At 39.4% G+C, this 15,503-nt stretch overlaps 3 protein-coding genes across 3 annotated transcripts; 1 reads left to right on the top strand and 2 right to left on the bottom strand.

Annotated features, from left to right (window-relative positions):
* Positions 1 to 97: 97 nt before the first annotated feature.
* LOC140775738 (uncharacterized) lies at positions 98 to 2,838 on the top strand. The gene is made up of 2 exons (XM_073119146.1): positions 98 to 382; positions 1,144 to 2,838. The coding sequence occupies exon 2, from the start codon at positions 1,631 to 1,633 to the stop codon at positions 2,234 to 2,236; it is 606 nt and encodes a 201-aa protein (XP_072975247.1). The 5' UTR covers positions 98 to 382; positions 1,144 to 1,630; the 3' UTR covers positions 2,237 to 2,838.
* Positions 2,604 to 7,322, bottom strand: LOC140775736 (sulfoquinovosyl transferase SQD2-like). Its single transcript, XM_073119144.1, has 11 exons — positions 6,809 to 7,322; positions 6,311 to 6,377; positions 5,943 to 6,013; positions 5,315 to 5,432; positions 5,160 to 5,233; positions 4,418 to 4,473; positions 4,250 to 4,333; positions 4,092 to 4,179; positions 3,907 to 3,984; positions 3,447 to 3,503; positions 2,604 to 3,265 (listed from the first exon to the last, which is right to left on the bottom strand). The coding sequence occupies exons 1-11, from the start codon at positions 7,123 to 7,125 to the stop codon at positions 2,770 to 2,772; spliced, it is 1,506 nt and encodes a 501-aa protein (XP_072975245.1). The 5' UTR covers positions 7,126 to 7,322; the 3' UTR covers positions 2,604 to 2,769.
* A 2,577-nt stretch (positions 7,323 to 9,899) lies between these two features.
* Positions 9,900 to 14,919, bottom strand: LOC140775735 (probable anion transporter 1, chloroplastic). The gene is made up of 10 exons (XM_073119142.1): positions 14,402 to 14,919; positions 14,012 to 14,119; positions 13,523 to 13,678; positions 12,770 to 12,985; positions 12,229 to 12,438; positions 11,860 to 11,997; positions 11,440 to 11,541; positions 11,273 to 11,338; positions 11,019 to 11,103; positions 9,900 to 10,432 (listed from the first exon to the last, which is right to left on the bottom strand). The coding sequence occupies exons 1-10, from the start codon at positions 14,798 to 14,800 to the stop codon at positions 10,335 to 10,337; spliced, it is 1,578 nt and encodes a 525-aa protein (XP_072975243.1). The 5' UTR covers positions 14,801 to 14,919; the 3' UTR covers positions 9,900 to 10,334.
* Between the last annotated feature and the right edge of the window lie 584 nt (positions 14,920 to 15,503).

Genomic DNA, 15,503 nt, shown 5'->3' on the forward strand with positions numbered 1-15,503 from the left:
TTTAGGCTCCTGCTGTATTTACTAATCTCATCTTTGATTAATTGCTCGTTCGAACGGCATCGACGGAGTGAACTACTACAAATATGATTTTATTGCAATAGTCCACCAGCCCAAGAGATAACTTCCAATCTGGCCTTCTAAAAGCCACATCAGATTAAAAATAATTTCCAGCCCATCAATATACTTGGAGTAATCTTGGGCCTTCTATCTACTGACTGGCCCGGGACTCAGCTCGTTTGTTTGACTTATTTACTCGTGCCTCGTGCCTTTTGCCAAGCACCAGCGTCCAATCCAATTTGGCAGATCGATTCATTTTTCACTGGGATCCGTCGAAGGAGACTGGAAGAGACTGCGATCGATTTCGAGCAGCAAGTTCTTACTGGTAATGGATAGCAACTTTTCCTTTTCTGTTGTTTTTGCTCTTGGATTTTTTACCCCTTCCCAACTACCTTCGAAGAGGGTACTTTAGATTTTCGATGGTTTTCCTTTTCACATGCTCTTTTTTTTTTTAAACTTTAAAATTGCTGAAGATATTGGTTTTGACTGGAATCCATAATGAGTTAATACAAGGAGCGGAGTAGGAGGAGGATGCAAGAGTAATTTGAGAATAAGAAGTGGGAGGTGGACGATCGTCGGTCCTAAGGTTTATGGTTATTCTTAGGTTTAGGAAGGCTACTAGATTGCACGATGGCCCAGATCTTTCTTCTGCCAGTTCTTTCATGATTAATGAGAAAAAGTTCCAATTTTGATCCAACTATATTTCCAGGGCTACTTTTGATAATAATGGTTCGACCAGGTATCAAGCGATCACCATAACTCTTTGAAACCTTTTAATCTATTTCAAGCTGTTACTGAGAGGAATCATTGTAACTATATGTTAGAAAGAACGATCAAGTTATGATATTTATTGTTTAAACTCGGGACTAGGTTAAATCCCCTTCTTAGACAATGTTGGTGATACTTTTGTCAACACTTAGAGTTGCAAAATTTGTAATTAATAAGCTTAATATTGTCAGCTATATTTGATCAAGAACGAATTAGCGATTGATGCAGTTTGTTACATATGATGCTTTTGATCTTTTCCTAGTTTTATTATTAATTTTGTAATATGTTCTCTACTCATATTGCTGCTTTTTTCCTTAGCTGCAGAAGTTTATTACAGTTAAAGAAGACGGTGCATTTATTGAATCATAGTTGAATGCCACTGTTGACAAACTTATTCTTGACGATGGAAATAGGGTAAAAATGGAGTCCTCTACATCTGGTCTATAAATGGTGTCACAACACTTCTGACCCATTACTATTATGTTAACGTGCTAATTGCAGTACCGGTGGTTAGAAGAGAAGTAGAAATCAGAATGTGTTTTCCACAATCCCTCTAGCTAAAGAAACTTTGATCATGTCATGCTTAACAACCATGGTTGGAAGTTTGGTGGATCTTGGGTAGGCAGTTATTGGAGATGAGCCAGAGTGCCCGCTGGCATGCGGTGTAACGCAGACACTTTCTTGCTCCAAAACTATTCAAGAATGAGAATGGAGTTGGACTTCTAGTATTAAATCATCCGTCAGAGTGAAAAACTTTGAGCAGTAGTTTTCCAGTGTTGCTTTCTGGATCAAAATTTTGAACTTCATGAAAACTTTCTGGAAGAGAGTAAGACGATTTATTTCAAGGGATTCGGTCTGTCTGGTGTTCATATTCATTTCCGTCTCGTGCCTCCTTTTATTATTTAACTCCAGCCTCCCTGAGGTGTCATGGGATATAACTACTGTGGAGTCTCATGAGGCTTCATTATCTTGTAGGATATCTGATGCAGGGGGTTTAGGTGAATTTGGCGATATGATGGTTGCAATGTTGCCTGATGATCTTGCCTTCACAGTGTTTGTGCCTTCAAAAATTGCCTTTGAAAAAATTCTACATCTAAGAGCCAATGAGAGCTTGACGAAAGAGAATGTAAATAATACATATGCAATCGTTTCTCGTGTATTAGGATTTGCTGCAATTCCTCAACATTTACCTTATGGAGCAGTACCCATGCGGAAGGAGATAATGTTCGACTCGATATCAGGGTTCAAGTTATATGCATGGAAGGATTTTGATGGAACTCTGGTTGTTAATGGAGTCAGGTCAGAATGTGTTGATACTAGAAGGGCTGAGACCATTGTGCATATTATGAAGGGGGTAATCATGGATGCCGAGTTTGAGCAGTCTTTCCCTCCAGATTATGAAGATAGATGAGAGCTCCAATTATAGCTTGGTGCTGGGCCTCTTCATCCATTTGCAATCACAAACGCCTACGTGGATATTTTGCATTATTGTAGGCTAGGTCAATTCATACGAGCTTCTAACTGAGATATGCTCAAGATATTCATTTCATTACGTTCGATCTTTTTCAATTTTTTCAATCTCACTGGGAAGTGTAAGGTCCATTGTGTACTCTAGTTATTTTGATTTTCTTGATCACAAGAAAACAGAACCGCCTTCTTATATTTAACACCTGTGGTGCCCTGATGCTGATGTGTTCCTAATTTGCAACAAGATCTCTGTTTTATACATTTTATGCGTGCATTCGGACTAAATGCTCTACAACTGAACAGATGGGATCTTCCAGGAAATCGTACGTCTCCTTTTCCATTATTATCAATAGGATGAAACAATAACTAATAAATTGGCATTATGTTGATGTACAAGAAATAAATCGCCACTGTCCAATAACCAATACTCTGTATAAGAAGATTCACCAAAACCCTCAATAAAAAAGGTATACTGAATCAACTATAGTTGATTTCTGGTGATCTGAAGAACCTTCGTACAACCCACTGGACAGGCCTAAGTAGCTGTGCTCTCTTCTTCCGCCAGAACCAAATGGCTGCATTGTATTGCTCGTTGCGAATTTTCCTTGTAGCAGCCCTCCAGTTATACTTCTCCATCTCCTTTCGGGCAGCCTTCCCCATGGCCTCCCTGAACTCATTGCAAGACAACAGACGCTCAATCTTGCTCACGCAGTCATCAAGGTCACCCGGTGTAAACAGGAAGCTGGTTTTACCATCTTGCTCCTCTGGTATAATGTCAGGTATCCCTCCAGCACGAGCTGCAACTACAGGAACTCCAGATGACATAGCCTCCAAGACAACAAAACCGAGGGTCTCAGACTCTGAAGGCATCACAAATATATCTCCACTGGCATACGCCTGAGACAGCTCCTCACCATGAAGAGTTCCTGTGAATACTGCAGGCATGCCTGAGAACATCTGCTCTAGTTCCAACCTGCCTAGACAATAAAACATGTTAACTATCAACCCAAATTCAAGTCATTCCAAAATGCGGTGGTCATATGTTGCCTACGACCTGAACGCGGAACCTAAGTTGAGTTAAGTTTGTGAATGTGAAACATAACTATCTTTTGCCAAAAGAGAACTACGATAAATTGCAAGGTCCATCACCTCACCTGTATGGCCCATCTCCAATAAATGCAATCCTGACTCCCGGAAACCGATCCATAACCCTGCTTGATCACAAAATCCACTTGTGTGGTGAACATCCTTGCTTAAGTATAGTCTTTGTCAAGGTTCCTTACCCTTTTTAATTTAGCATGTATATTATCGAAACTCAAGAAGGAATATGTCTAAAATAATAGATGGATCAATTTGGTCAATATCTCTTCTTATCACTTATCAGAAGTAAATATGTCAGCAACGACAGCAGAAAGGACAACAAATATAATGAAACAAATCACTAATTCACTCAGTCTGGACATTTTGCATTTTTGACAGCTTATTGAATAGCAACAAATGCTTGCTAAAAACAGGGTGTATTCAGTTATTTGGTTTCAATGAAACTGGGTCCTGTGTGACCTTTTCTTCAGAAAAACAAAACAAAACAAAAAACAAAAACAAATGCAAGCTCACCTTTTGAGAAAATCCAAGCTTTTTTCAACTCCTAGACGTCCAACATGTATTATCAATGGCTTTTCAGGTTCTCCATTACTGGCACAGAACAAATGTAAGCAAAATCAAGTTAAAAACAGATACTTGTGGTAGATAACATGCTTGCTTCTGTGATTAGGTGCTTGTCTTTGCAGAAGACAATTTACCTTAGCCTGACACGCATCTCATGACTACGATAACGTGGATGGAAACTTTCAGAATCGACACCCTTATTCCAAAGGCGTATTTTATGAGCTGCAAAACAAGAATCATCAGAAAAAGGAGGATTGAAAATATCATCAGCTCAAATTTTTATTCTGCTAACCAGCTGTAACATGGGCAGCTTGAAGATCCCTGCCAATAGCAGCTGAAGGTACCAAAGTGAGATCAGCAGCTCGGTGTAGGAATTCTTCAAAAGAAAAAAAGAGAAATCAACAGCCTATTCTTAACAAAGAAGTGCATGTTATACTATAGGAAAGAGAAAGAAACTTACTTATAATCAGCCACATGGGCTTCACCAACCAACTGAATGTATATCTGGGAATATATCTGGACAACCACAATAATCAGCTTTCCAAATATTCAATTCTTAACCCTTCCATAAAATTCAGCCAATTCACATTCTATGATAATATAATATCTGCATAGAACTGTGAAAGAACTGAAATAAATGGTAAACTATCTGTCAAGCATATCAATGGTACAGAATCATCTTCTTTCAGAAAAAAATTATAGAATCAGCAAATTGTACAGTTAAAACTCGGCCAACTAAATAACTTTATTATTGAACAGAAGGTTTCATTTGCTTCTAAATCTCCTCCTTTTGTTGAAAATGAGTAAAATTCAGATGACATATTAGAGTGAAAATATGTCGGAAACACACAAAAGACAGGACAAACCAGCTGAGCAATTGTGCAAATGCATATTGGGGGATAATATAGGTCCTCTTGGCTCTCATTGTTGTTTAAGTTTCTCCTGGTTTATATCTAACTATTATTTTTTTTTCTTTCTTCTATTTTCATATGTACCAGTATGATATTTATGCTTCATCCCGTGTTCTTTCTATTTGCTAAGTAAACTCATCAAATGAAGTGTAATTCAAAAGTTGTCTCAACTCTCAACTGTTTCTCGGTAATAGAAATGCCATGAGGAAATTTGCCTTGCTAAGAAAACAATACTTAATAGTCACAAAGTAGATAAAGTGGCAATAAAATTCTGAAGAGAAGTGAACTCACATAGGAACATGAGTGTGATATGACATCACTATAGGTACACAGAGTAACTTCGCTATTATGAGAGCACCAAATACCTGAAATTTTGTACAAAAGAAGCCATTATGCAGAAAAGTTGAATTTTCATCTACTTGTATGCCTTATAAGGTTGACTTTACCATGATTCCAGGTGAAGAGGCATGTATTATGTCTGGCTTAAATTTTGCAACTTCTGATATAATTCGAGGGCTAAGTGCAAGTGAAAGTGGAACCTTTTGATACCACGGACAGGGAAAGCTGACAGAAAAGATAATTAGCATATCCAAGATAAAGCCTATGGTAGTACTTGAATTTGTGAGGAAAAAGAAAAGACGAAAACAGACAGGAAGTCTAATGATACATGAATAATGTTCAACACACTGCTGTCGAACCAAATTAACAATAAAAATTCATTAGCCGGGAAGCACTAAGATTAAGCTTAGTCCACAATCAAAACTCCAATTTATTATTCTTTCAAGCAATCTGCATATACTTTTGTTGCATTACTGCATTGTAATGCTCATAACCTGAAAGAAGGGTGCTGAGCACTTTTATGAGTATAACATAGAGATTTATCTCAATGAAGTGTTGAACTTTCTTTACTTTTTCTTTTCACTATACCATACAAAATGAAGCATATCTTGGTGTAAAACATTTCCTATGCTAAAAAGAATGTCAAGAACATGCATGTGCAAGAAATGATAAGAAGTAGGGCATAGCACTACAGCTCACAAGTAGGGCATAGCACAAGTCTGTAACTTCCATTACCTCCATGAACCAATAAGTTTTGCTCCATAAAACTCTTGAGGAACTCCCTCGTGGGTAGTTACAACTATGACCTGCATCAGACAGATAAGGCAATTGTTAAGGCACAGTAGCTAAGACAATCAAGCGTGAAAAATTCTACTTCTGCTCATCTTGCATTATGCTTACTTCCTTTTTTAATTCAAAGCAAACAACTGCAATAGCTAGGTTTGTCTCAGATGAAGCAAAAATTAAATCAAAACGTCTAGTACATAAAAATATATCTTCGAGTATTTTGCAATCCAGCACAAAGAGGGCATCTAGCTTGTGGTTCAAAGAGTACATATATCAGAGGCACCTACTAATGAAGCTATTCATGCAAAGGTTTATACCTCGTCTCCCATCTCGCGCAAATGTTTGATGAAATTCTGAAACCGGTTCTTATACCCAGAAACATAACTGCCAACGGAAATAAGAAGTAGTTTCAGTATACTATTTAGTACTGAAGTAACAATAAAAATCATTAGACAGAATACCAGTGGGGAAAGAGAGCAATAAAAGTAATAATTTGTTTCCATTAGTACAGACAAAAATCATGGAAACTTACTTCCGATTATCTAATTATAACCCCTCAATTGATAAAGCGTATTCACATATATGTACTAAAAACTTGAGGATTTCTACTCTCTGAGTTACTATCGAGGGTAGGTAGCAAAACACTATAGATCAACTAGTATAGTTGCACTAAAGCTTAAAATTTTCATTTTCAAATCAGTCAAAAGTTATTAAACCCAAAGTGCCACAAGACAAGAGCAATTAGGAACCATATCAGATCAAATGTGCAACTAAGAAGAATTCAACCCTAACCGAGGTCGAACTAAGATACTGACGCAAAGGGAGAGGGCTCAACGAATAGCGCAATGCGGCGGGGCTTTGAGTCTCCGTCGGAACCCTCCAAAACGGGCGGTAATTCCTCTTCCTCCCCTTTCTCCTCCTCTTCTTCTTCAATCCCTTCAATCGCCATTATTCTCCTGTTCGCGTAGACCACCGCCCGCCTCTGTTGCCGCACAGAGAGGCGAAGCGTCCTCCTCGTCCTCCTGCTCGGGAGGAGAGATTTAGAACAAGAAGAGCAAGATGGCAAAGAGGTCGACGGCACAGAGGGACAGCGAGGTAGCGAGGAAGGGTTTAAAAGCAGGGAAGAGGTCATGTCGGAGAAGGTACAGCGCGTAATTGATTCGAAGTACTCCAAACTAAGTAGGAGGGGAGGGATAGCCGAGGGTGTAGAGCTCTGGGAATCCAAAGCCTTTTTCTAATTCGTTCAAGAGAAAAAGAGTATATTCCCAGGGAGTGGAATAACACTAGCATATGCTTGCTGACGATGATTCGGAACCCCTCTTATCTCTCTCTCTCTCTCTCTCTCTCTCTCTCTCTCTCTCTCTCTCTCTCTCTCTCTCTCTCTCTCTCTCCCAATTGGTCGCACATTCACGCCCACCCTTTACCAGTTAATTAATATTGGTAATTCTTTCACAGATAATACACTTTAAATCAAGTCACACAACACGGAGGACAATAGAAATGTTTATTTTTCTTTATAAAAGAGAATGTGCAGTATAAGCTCTCAGCTTTTCTTGTAAGTAGAGGCATTACTCAACTTGTCACAGCAAGGTTCTTCTCAGAAAATAAAAATAAAAACTCTTCGCACATCAAGATTAAATAAGTTTACTCTTATATATAAGCAACAAAAAATTTAGCCAAGAGCACACATACATTTGTTAAGATAGATAATAAATATAATAAGTATAGATATACAGACTAGTGCGCCGGATTCTCCAATGAAATAGCTCACCATGGATAAGGTGGGTCTGGTCATTATATGATGGCTGATGTGAGAAAGGGAAAGCAAAATCTACAGGTGGGTCTCTTCACTGCGTTAAACTACACCAGGGCAAGGCCCAGCCTAACAAGCCTGTTCATCTTTGGTATTCGGACTTTGGACGTTGCAGAGGCAAATGGGCCATATGAGACATGGACTAACAAATACTTTGTTTAGGATCAATGCAGGCCCAATGAGCCCAATACGATATGGCGTAGGACAGCGGCAAAGTTGATTGGGTCCACAGCACAGCAGTCACTGTCCACCCAGCAACAAGTAACAAGATTCTTGGTGCCCCTCTGCCCCTGTCCATTTCACTTCTTGTGTAGCGAATAGCCATGGAATCCACCCCAGTCTCCGATTTGTTAAAGGGAGAAGATGCCCATGACCACCTCAAAAGAAACGCTAAGCCAAGAGCTTTTTGATGTGGTGTCTTCTCCCTCAGTACTCACTCCTAGTCTTACATCGTTTTCAATCTCGTAAAATCCTATATACCGAGATGCGTTTGCTTGCTTCCATGCCACAGATTCTCCGGCAAGCATTCTCAAGCCGCAACACTCCAAGAATGTACTGACCCAGTCAAAGTTTCCACGCTAGTCTTTTCTTTCAGTTAAAGCTACCCCATCATAGCTAGCATATTTGTTCTCCTCCTCCTCCTCCTCCTCCCCCTCCTCATTGGGTAAAGTAAGGCGCATCGGTTTACGTCCAACAAAATGTCCACATCACATCTAATAACGAACCAAATATTGTTTGTGCTCCAGTACATGTTTTATGGTCTACGCTTACAGAAATCAGTAAGATTAACTTTCCTCTCTCATCCCCCACCACCCCTTACTTTATCTTTTCTATCTTTGCCTTCATATTCTTGGCACATAGTTGCTCTCTTCACATATATATATATATATATACATATATGTGCATATAGTGGCCTTGAGCTTAATTAGTGGTGCCCTTCAAAATTGCAAACGCGGTTCAAGGACGATGAGAAAGGGAAGTAACCGTATAAGCATCAGCCCTGACGCCAGCGAGAAGCCAATGATGTTTCCCACGTTCAACCCAAGTGGAAGTGCAAGCAGAAGCCAGAGACAAGCCCACAGAGGCTTCAGTTCACGGATACTAAGGAACGCGCGCTTCCCGGCCGTGAAATTTTTCCGGCGCATTGGGGCGAACGTGGCGAAGGCTGTACGTTTGATCCCAAGAAGGAAGGCTAATTCAGCTGCTGATGCTACCTCAAACATGACTCATCAGAAGTTTGCACCCCCTAGAGATTCTCATCAGAGTGAGGCCATTGAGGATTGCATTAAGTTCATCAACTCCTCCTCTAGAAAGTACTAACTAGATTCTACGCCCAGATGCATGAATGAGCCACAGTAGCGTTGAAGTACGAAATTAAAACTCGAGTGTGATGTAGTACTTCTTCTTCTTTATCTGTATTAGCATCGATCGTAATTTTGACACTTTTGAAACTTACGTTTAGTTTACTCTTTCAAACTTCCCAGTTAAATTTCAAAACATATCAGGACAGGTCCAATGCTCACATCATCAAACCCCGCCCAAAGCTACTAGATTTTTTAATTTTTCACGATCATCGACCCGGTTTATGTGATACGCACGAAGGTTGGACAAAACTATAGTAGTGAAGAACTTGCAGCTTCAATTACCTTCAACCCTCTTCCAATTCTTTGCTTCTTCTTCGAACCAAAGTGCAGGACAAAGTTGAAGCAGAGAAGGAACGAGGCAGGCCCGATATACGGCTGCATCTTTTATATATCGTCTGTTTTAAACTTTTGATGCCCTCGGAGACTCGCCGAAGTAGCCAAGTCAGCGAGGCCGACCTGCAAGTTTTAGGCCCTTTGGCCCACTCAGTTAGTTTTCAATGCCGTCGTTCTAACAACTTTGGGCTTCATGACCCTTAACTCGCCGAATTCGAGCAATGATAGGAAACGGGCGTTCGATGTTTACGACCAGATTAGTATGATTTTTGTTGAGAAAGATACAAAATACAGTACGTTATAGTTTCGTTCCGTGAAATATATTTAATGACCCTTCGATTGACATATATCACATCACATAAGAACTTTATTAGACAAAAGTGCAGTATGGGAATCTACGTACAGAAACTACAGTTGAAACAAAGTTCTTATCACTACAACCTTAGCACAGATTAATGCTCCTGTGGACTTCACAAATCAGCAGAGTAACCATATACAAAATCATATACAATGATTAAACTGATACCTATTATCATTTTTTATCTCTTTAAAAAACAAAGATCGAGCCATTCATGATGTTGGCTCCAATCAATACCAGGTGTCCACGCTCTAGGACGGCTATTTTATCGACCTGAGAAGCTCTTGATGAAGGAGGATATATAAAACACAGAGGTAACCTTTTTTTTTGATTTTCTGGAAGTGAGGTTGTAACATCCTTGCTTCACAGATCTAAGACATTAAGGTTACAATCAGCTGCGCCCTTCACCTTCTGTTTCAGTTGTCTACACTTCTGTATTTCTCGCCTCGTTGACATTAACCAGTACAAGCATATCATTCAATGATTTTCTCACCGGTTGAAAAAAGGTTCCAGACAACAGTTCCCACTAGATAAAGAGATACTGAGACTTTAAAAACATCATCCCAAGAGCCTGAAATATTATAGCCAGATAAATATAACAAAATTTAGTCATGCAAAATTCCCTTAACATAGAAATTAGCAAGTGAGAATGCAAATGCATTCAGTAAGATGACATGTAAAACTAGCTTTAAGTGCTTTTGGGGGGGGGGGGGGGGGGGGGCGGACAAAAAACTGTGTATTAACCCTCAAAAAAAGTCTCCTACAGTTTAGCAAGAGCAGTGTAAACTTAGTTCACCATCTGCATATCTTGCCAATCATTATTCAGGGAGGTGGCCACTATCAGCCACACTGATTAACGTAGTTGTAAGTCTTCATGACTAAGTCTTAATTTTTTAAGACGATGTTTTATATAAATAGAGATAGTTGGCCAATTACTGTGAATTCTAATTTTAGTTGGTCCAGTTCGCCTGACAAAAACTAGTTTATATCTAATTCCCTTTAACCATATATCATTAAATGGATATAAAGGCCCATGGGTGCAATTCCAATGGTAGGGGAGTTCCAGGCCAGGCTCCTTATGCTTATTCCCTCCCTAATCCTATTTTATAGAGTTAATATGATGCAAAGTGCAAACAGCAAAGAAGATGCAGCCGAACCATGTTGTAAGATGTAGCCAGTTGCTGCCGTTCCAAGAACACCAGCTAAAACTCCAGCAGTGTTTGAAAGACCAAGCAGCACACCCTACAAAAAAGTAAGTGAACAGTCATGTTGCTGCTTTTACAGATTCTCAGAGATTCATATTAACACCACCAGACTGAGAATGTCACTATAGAGGGCTGATATCTTGATAGTTTGACTATAGGCCAGATTGAGAGATTGCATTGGTATAGGCCGGAGTTGAAGTAATTACAGCATATCGAGGGCCAATATCTTGATGGTTTGAGTATAGGCCAGATTGAGAGAATGCATCAGTTCCCTGTTGGAGTTGAAAATGTTAAAGAACTCCACAGCTTGCATATATTTATCATGAGAAGTATACTGACAAAAAGTTATTGCTAATTTTGAAGTGTTACATACCTGACTGCATGTCATACATAACACTGCCATTGCAGGAGAATCACAATGACTTAACTGAGTTAGGAAGAAAGCTGGGCCTAGGAATCCAATTGATTGCATGATCTGCAAAAATAATGGATAAACTAAAGCAGAATATAGAAAATGCATACAAATTAAACAACTCCTAATAATGATACCAGGGGCATTTCATGTTTATCACTATCCAAAAAAAAAAAAATCTCCAAGAATCTATGACATATAAATGTACCACTTAATTCCCAGAATCTTGAGAAACAGTAGGGAAAAAGTGCTCATTTTAGTGAGAAGAAATCATTGTCAAAAGAGGAAACAAAAAGCACATCATACCTTTAATTATCTAATGTATACACTACATGAGATTCTATTCATCTAATAATTTTAAGGTTCAAAAAGTAGTTTTACCTTACGAACTATTGTGACAGATAGTCCTTTACTCACAAGTGTGTCTGCGATCCATCCACCAAAATTTGCAGAAAATGCCATTGTAAGCCAGGGAAGAACACAGAAAAGCCCAGATTCTGTGAGGTTGAACTTCAGAACCTATTACGAATAAAATCATAGAAAAGCATATAATATTACTTTTCTTGGTTCAATGAACTCTCAATGTATCAAGGCATACAGTTTCCTAGCTTCATGACCTACTCTTATCATCAAAACAGCACACTATGAATCAACCTTTATTATGAATAACTATATAAATAACAATTCAGCAGGTGTTGAAGAAAATAAATAGCCACAAGTCAGGATAATGCAGAAAACAACTGAGATTACCTGGTTGTAGTATGTCGGCATCCATGTAAGAAGAATGAAGGTTCCCCAGTTATGACAAAAATGGGAAACTATTAGAGCCCAAACAGGCGGCTTTGATAAAATGAGTCCCCAAGGAATTGTTGTGACAGGTTCTTTTGAGACACTTTGAGTGGTAATAAGCTTCTTTTCTTGAACACTGACTTCAGGATCTTCAAGAGGTGAGCTGTATGCCTTTCAAGAAGAGAAAGAGCAGATGTCACAACACTCTCAAGATATCTATAAAAAGCCCATGCCAACCCAAATAAGTATTTCAGATTCTCCATCTTTAATTACTAATGCAATAACTTCAGGTTTGTCTGCCTAACAGTGTGTGCAACCAAAGTAGAAAATATAAATAAAAGCTATGAACGCAATTCAACATATGAGCCACTGCTTGCTTTAAAGATATTTAGTTTCTCTAGGCTCTAGCTGTAAATGTAAATAAATTAAAAATACAAAAAAATTATCACAGTAATGGCAATTGATAATTTTCGAATTTAATGAGCACCACAAATAAACATACCTTACTAGACCATATTGCAAACCATACAGTCCCGAGAGAACCAAATGAGTAGAAGACTGATGGCCAGCCAAACTTGTGTATTAGGAAGGGAGAAAATGCAAGCCCTGTTACTGATCCAAGGTACATCCCACTATATACTAGAGCTAATGATCTACTCCTTTCAGCCACAGGGACCCATTTCGAGAGGATGTTATTCATTGCAGGCATCGCAACCCCCTGGAGGAAAGGATATATATTTAGCATAAGCCAGAATTATACATCTACAAAGGCCAGAAAAAAAAAATGCAGAATAAAAGTCCCCATATCAACTTTGGAAAAAAAAAATCTGCCAAAAATCAATGTTCTTCAATCAACGAAGAAATGTTCTTTCTACTCTTAATGTTGCTAGTCACTTCGTGCCCTTGAGCTAGTCTGGGCTGCATATAGGCAGGTCCTTCCTCTAAACAGGTGAGAACAAACATGACAAAAGGAGTCAAAAGTCACAGCCATCCATGTAAATCCATATCAACTTTGCTATATACATGTGGAGAAAGGGTTATGAAATACTATCCTGAACACTTTAGGGATTTAAACAGCAGAAAGCGCCCCAAAAGAAGCATACTATACAAACAGCTTGACTAGCAAGTGAAGGACACTGTACATAAACACATAATCCATATCGATAAGACATGTGTTCTAATACATATTTGTGTGTGTGTGCATGAACACAAAGCAAGAAGTACAAATATATACTTGAGATAAAACACTACTAACCTCACCAATTCCCATAAAAGCACGCACAACTAGCAGGAAAGGCAAGCCAATCTTTGCTGCAATAGGTGTGAGAGCAGTGGCAATGGACCACCAAATAACCCCAAATGCGAGGACAGTCTTTCCGCCAACTGTATCTGCCCATATACCTCCAGCAATCTGTAACAGGGCACTACGATGAAAAAACGAATAAACAAGTTGCATCTCATCCTGACATTAACTTATGAACTGTTTCAAGAGAAATAAACTAGCTCTCTTAAAGAGCATGAAGTTGCAGATAAGTAGTTCTTGCGTCAAGGTACACTTGGTGTGTGCACATAAATTTGACAAAGTTAGGTGATGGGCACACTTGATATAGCATATTGATTGGAACCATACGACAAGTTGCTCTGAAGAAATAAGCAATACTTATAAACACTTGTAATCAGATTTCCTGAAGAAATGAGATTTGGGAAAAAGTTTGAAATGGGATATCTTAGAAAGATTACCAACCTGTGTGAGAAGGTAGCCCCAGAAAAATGATGACTGGACAAGACCCACAGTTGCAGGATCCCAATTAAACTCTGCGGACATAGGGAGAATAGCAATGCTCATATTTACCTGAAAAGAGGGTTAATTTCTTCACTTCAGGTCATTCTTCTTTCTTAATGAACCTAGAACTTTTCTGGATAATAGAACTGAAGGTTCATCAACATTAATTCTTACACAAATTTACCCATCCTTACTTATGCAATTGATCTGACAAAATAAGTAATTCAAAGCCAGTCATCCGACCACATCCTTACGATCCATTATGAAAACGATTCTAGCCTTACACACAGAACCTTATCCAGTTACAGAGCATTTACAAGAAGACTTAAGGAAGAAAGATAGCAAGCTTACTCGATCCATGTTACAGAGCAAGAAAGCGGAGAAGCATAAGATCACTATCACCCACCGCTTCGGGAGCGTCTCCATTCCCAGACTCAACGAAGAAGCCTGTCCCCCTTCCCCCACTTCATCCTCTTCCACTTGCTGCAGAGTCGGGACAGCTTCGCCAGAACCCTCCTCGAACATAATCGAATCCGGCACATCGAGCGATTCGGATTTCAAGTCTGCGCCTCCGCCTCGAGCTCTGAGAATGGCCCATCGGCGCCGGTGGTGGTTCCACCCAAAGAACCCTACGGAGCTTGCGCTGCGCCATAACGGAGTTTTGGGGAGCAAGTTCTTGGGCGGCGACGGGATCCTAAGAGGTGGAGAAGAGGAGGAGAGTGGGAGGAGATAGACTCCCGCGCCGTTCATGGCTAATTAAAGAGCAGGCGCCATTCGTGCGATTATGGTTCCAGTATTCAAGGCTTGCTTAAACGGAGGCTTAGGCTTAGTCTTGGCCAGAAACGAGTGGCATCGCGTTGTTGCTCCTTGCGCTCCTTAGCTTTCTAATAAATACTGGAGACTAGAGAGATATGATATTTTCTTTTCTTTTCTTTTCTTTTTAAAAAATATCTTTTTTATTACTTGCGGGTCGGGGAAGAAGAATTCGGACCAATCAATCCGTGGAATATACGAGTGTCTTGGAGGAGTTTTTACTGGCTAAATTTGGTGCCACAATACAATACAATACAATACAATAGATTGATTGCTTTTGGACCAGGATTTCCTCCCGGTCCATCGGAGACCAAAAATAATGGGCCAAGTTTCTGCGATTGAGATGTAAGATCGGGCCTAGGTCAACACGGAAGCCCCCAATGATATATGCAGTTGGGCTTTCTACCCGTCTTGTGGATAAAATAAATATATAAGACCGATTAAAAGAGCGGGATAGAACAACAGCCATCTCGTAATATGAGATCCTCTTTTCCAGTACCATAAGCGACGCCGATGCCGAGTCCAACTTTAAAAAAAAATATATTTAAAAAAACAAATGCCATTGCTGAAATAGAGCTAATGCGCAAAAGCCCAAATTCGATCTTTGACAAGGTTTCAGATTTACCTGGACATACTCTCT

The sequence above is a fragment of the Typha angustifolia genome, chromosome 14, assembly GCF_048772165.1.
Source record: "Typha angustifolia cultivar Huaian chromosome 14, ASM4877216v1, whole genome shotgun sequence".
Taxonomy (NCBI): domain Eukaryota; kingdom Viridiplantae; phylum Streptophyta; class Magnoliopsida; order Poales; family Typhaceae; genus Typha; species Typha angustifolia.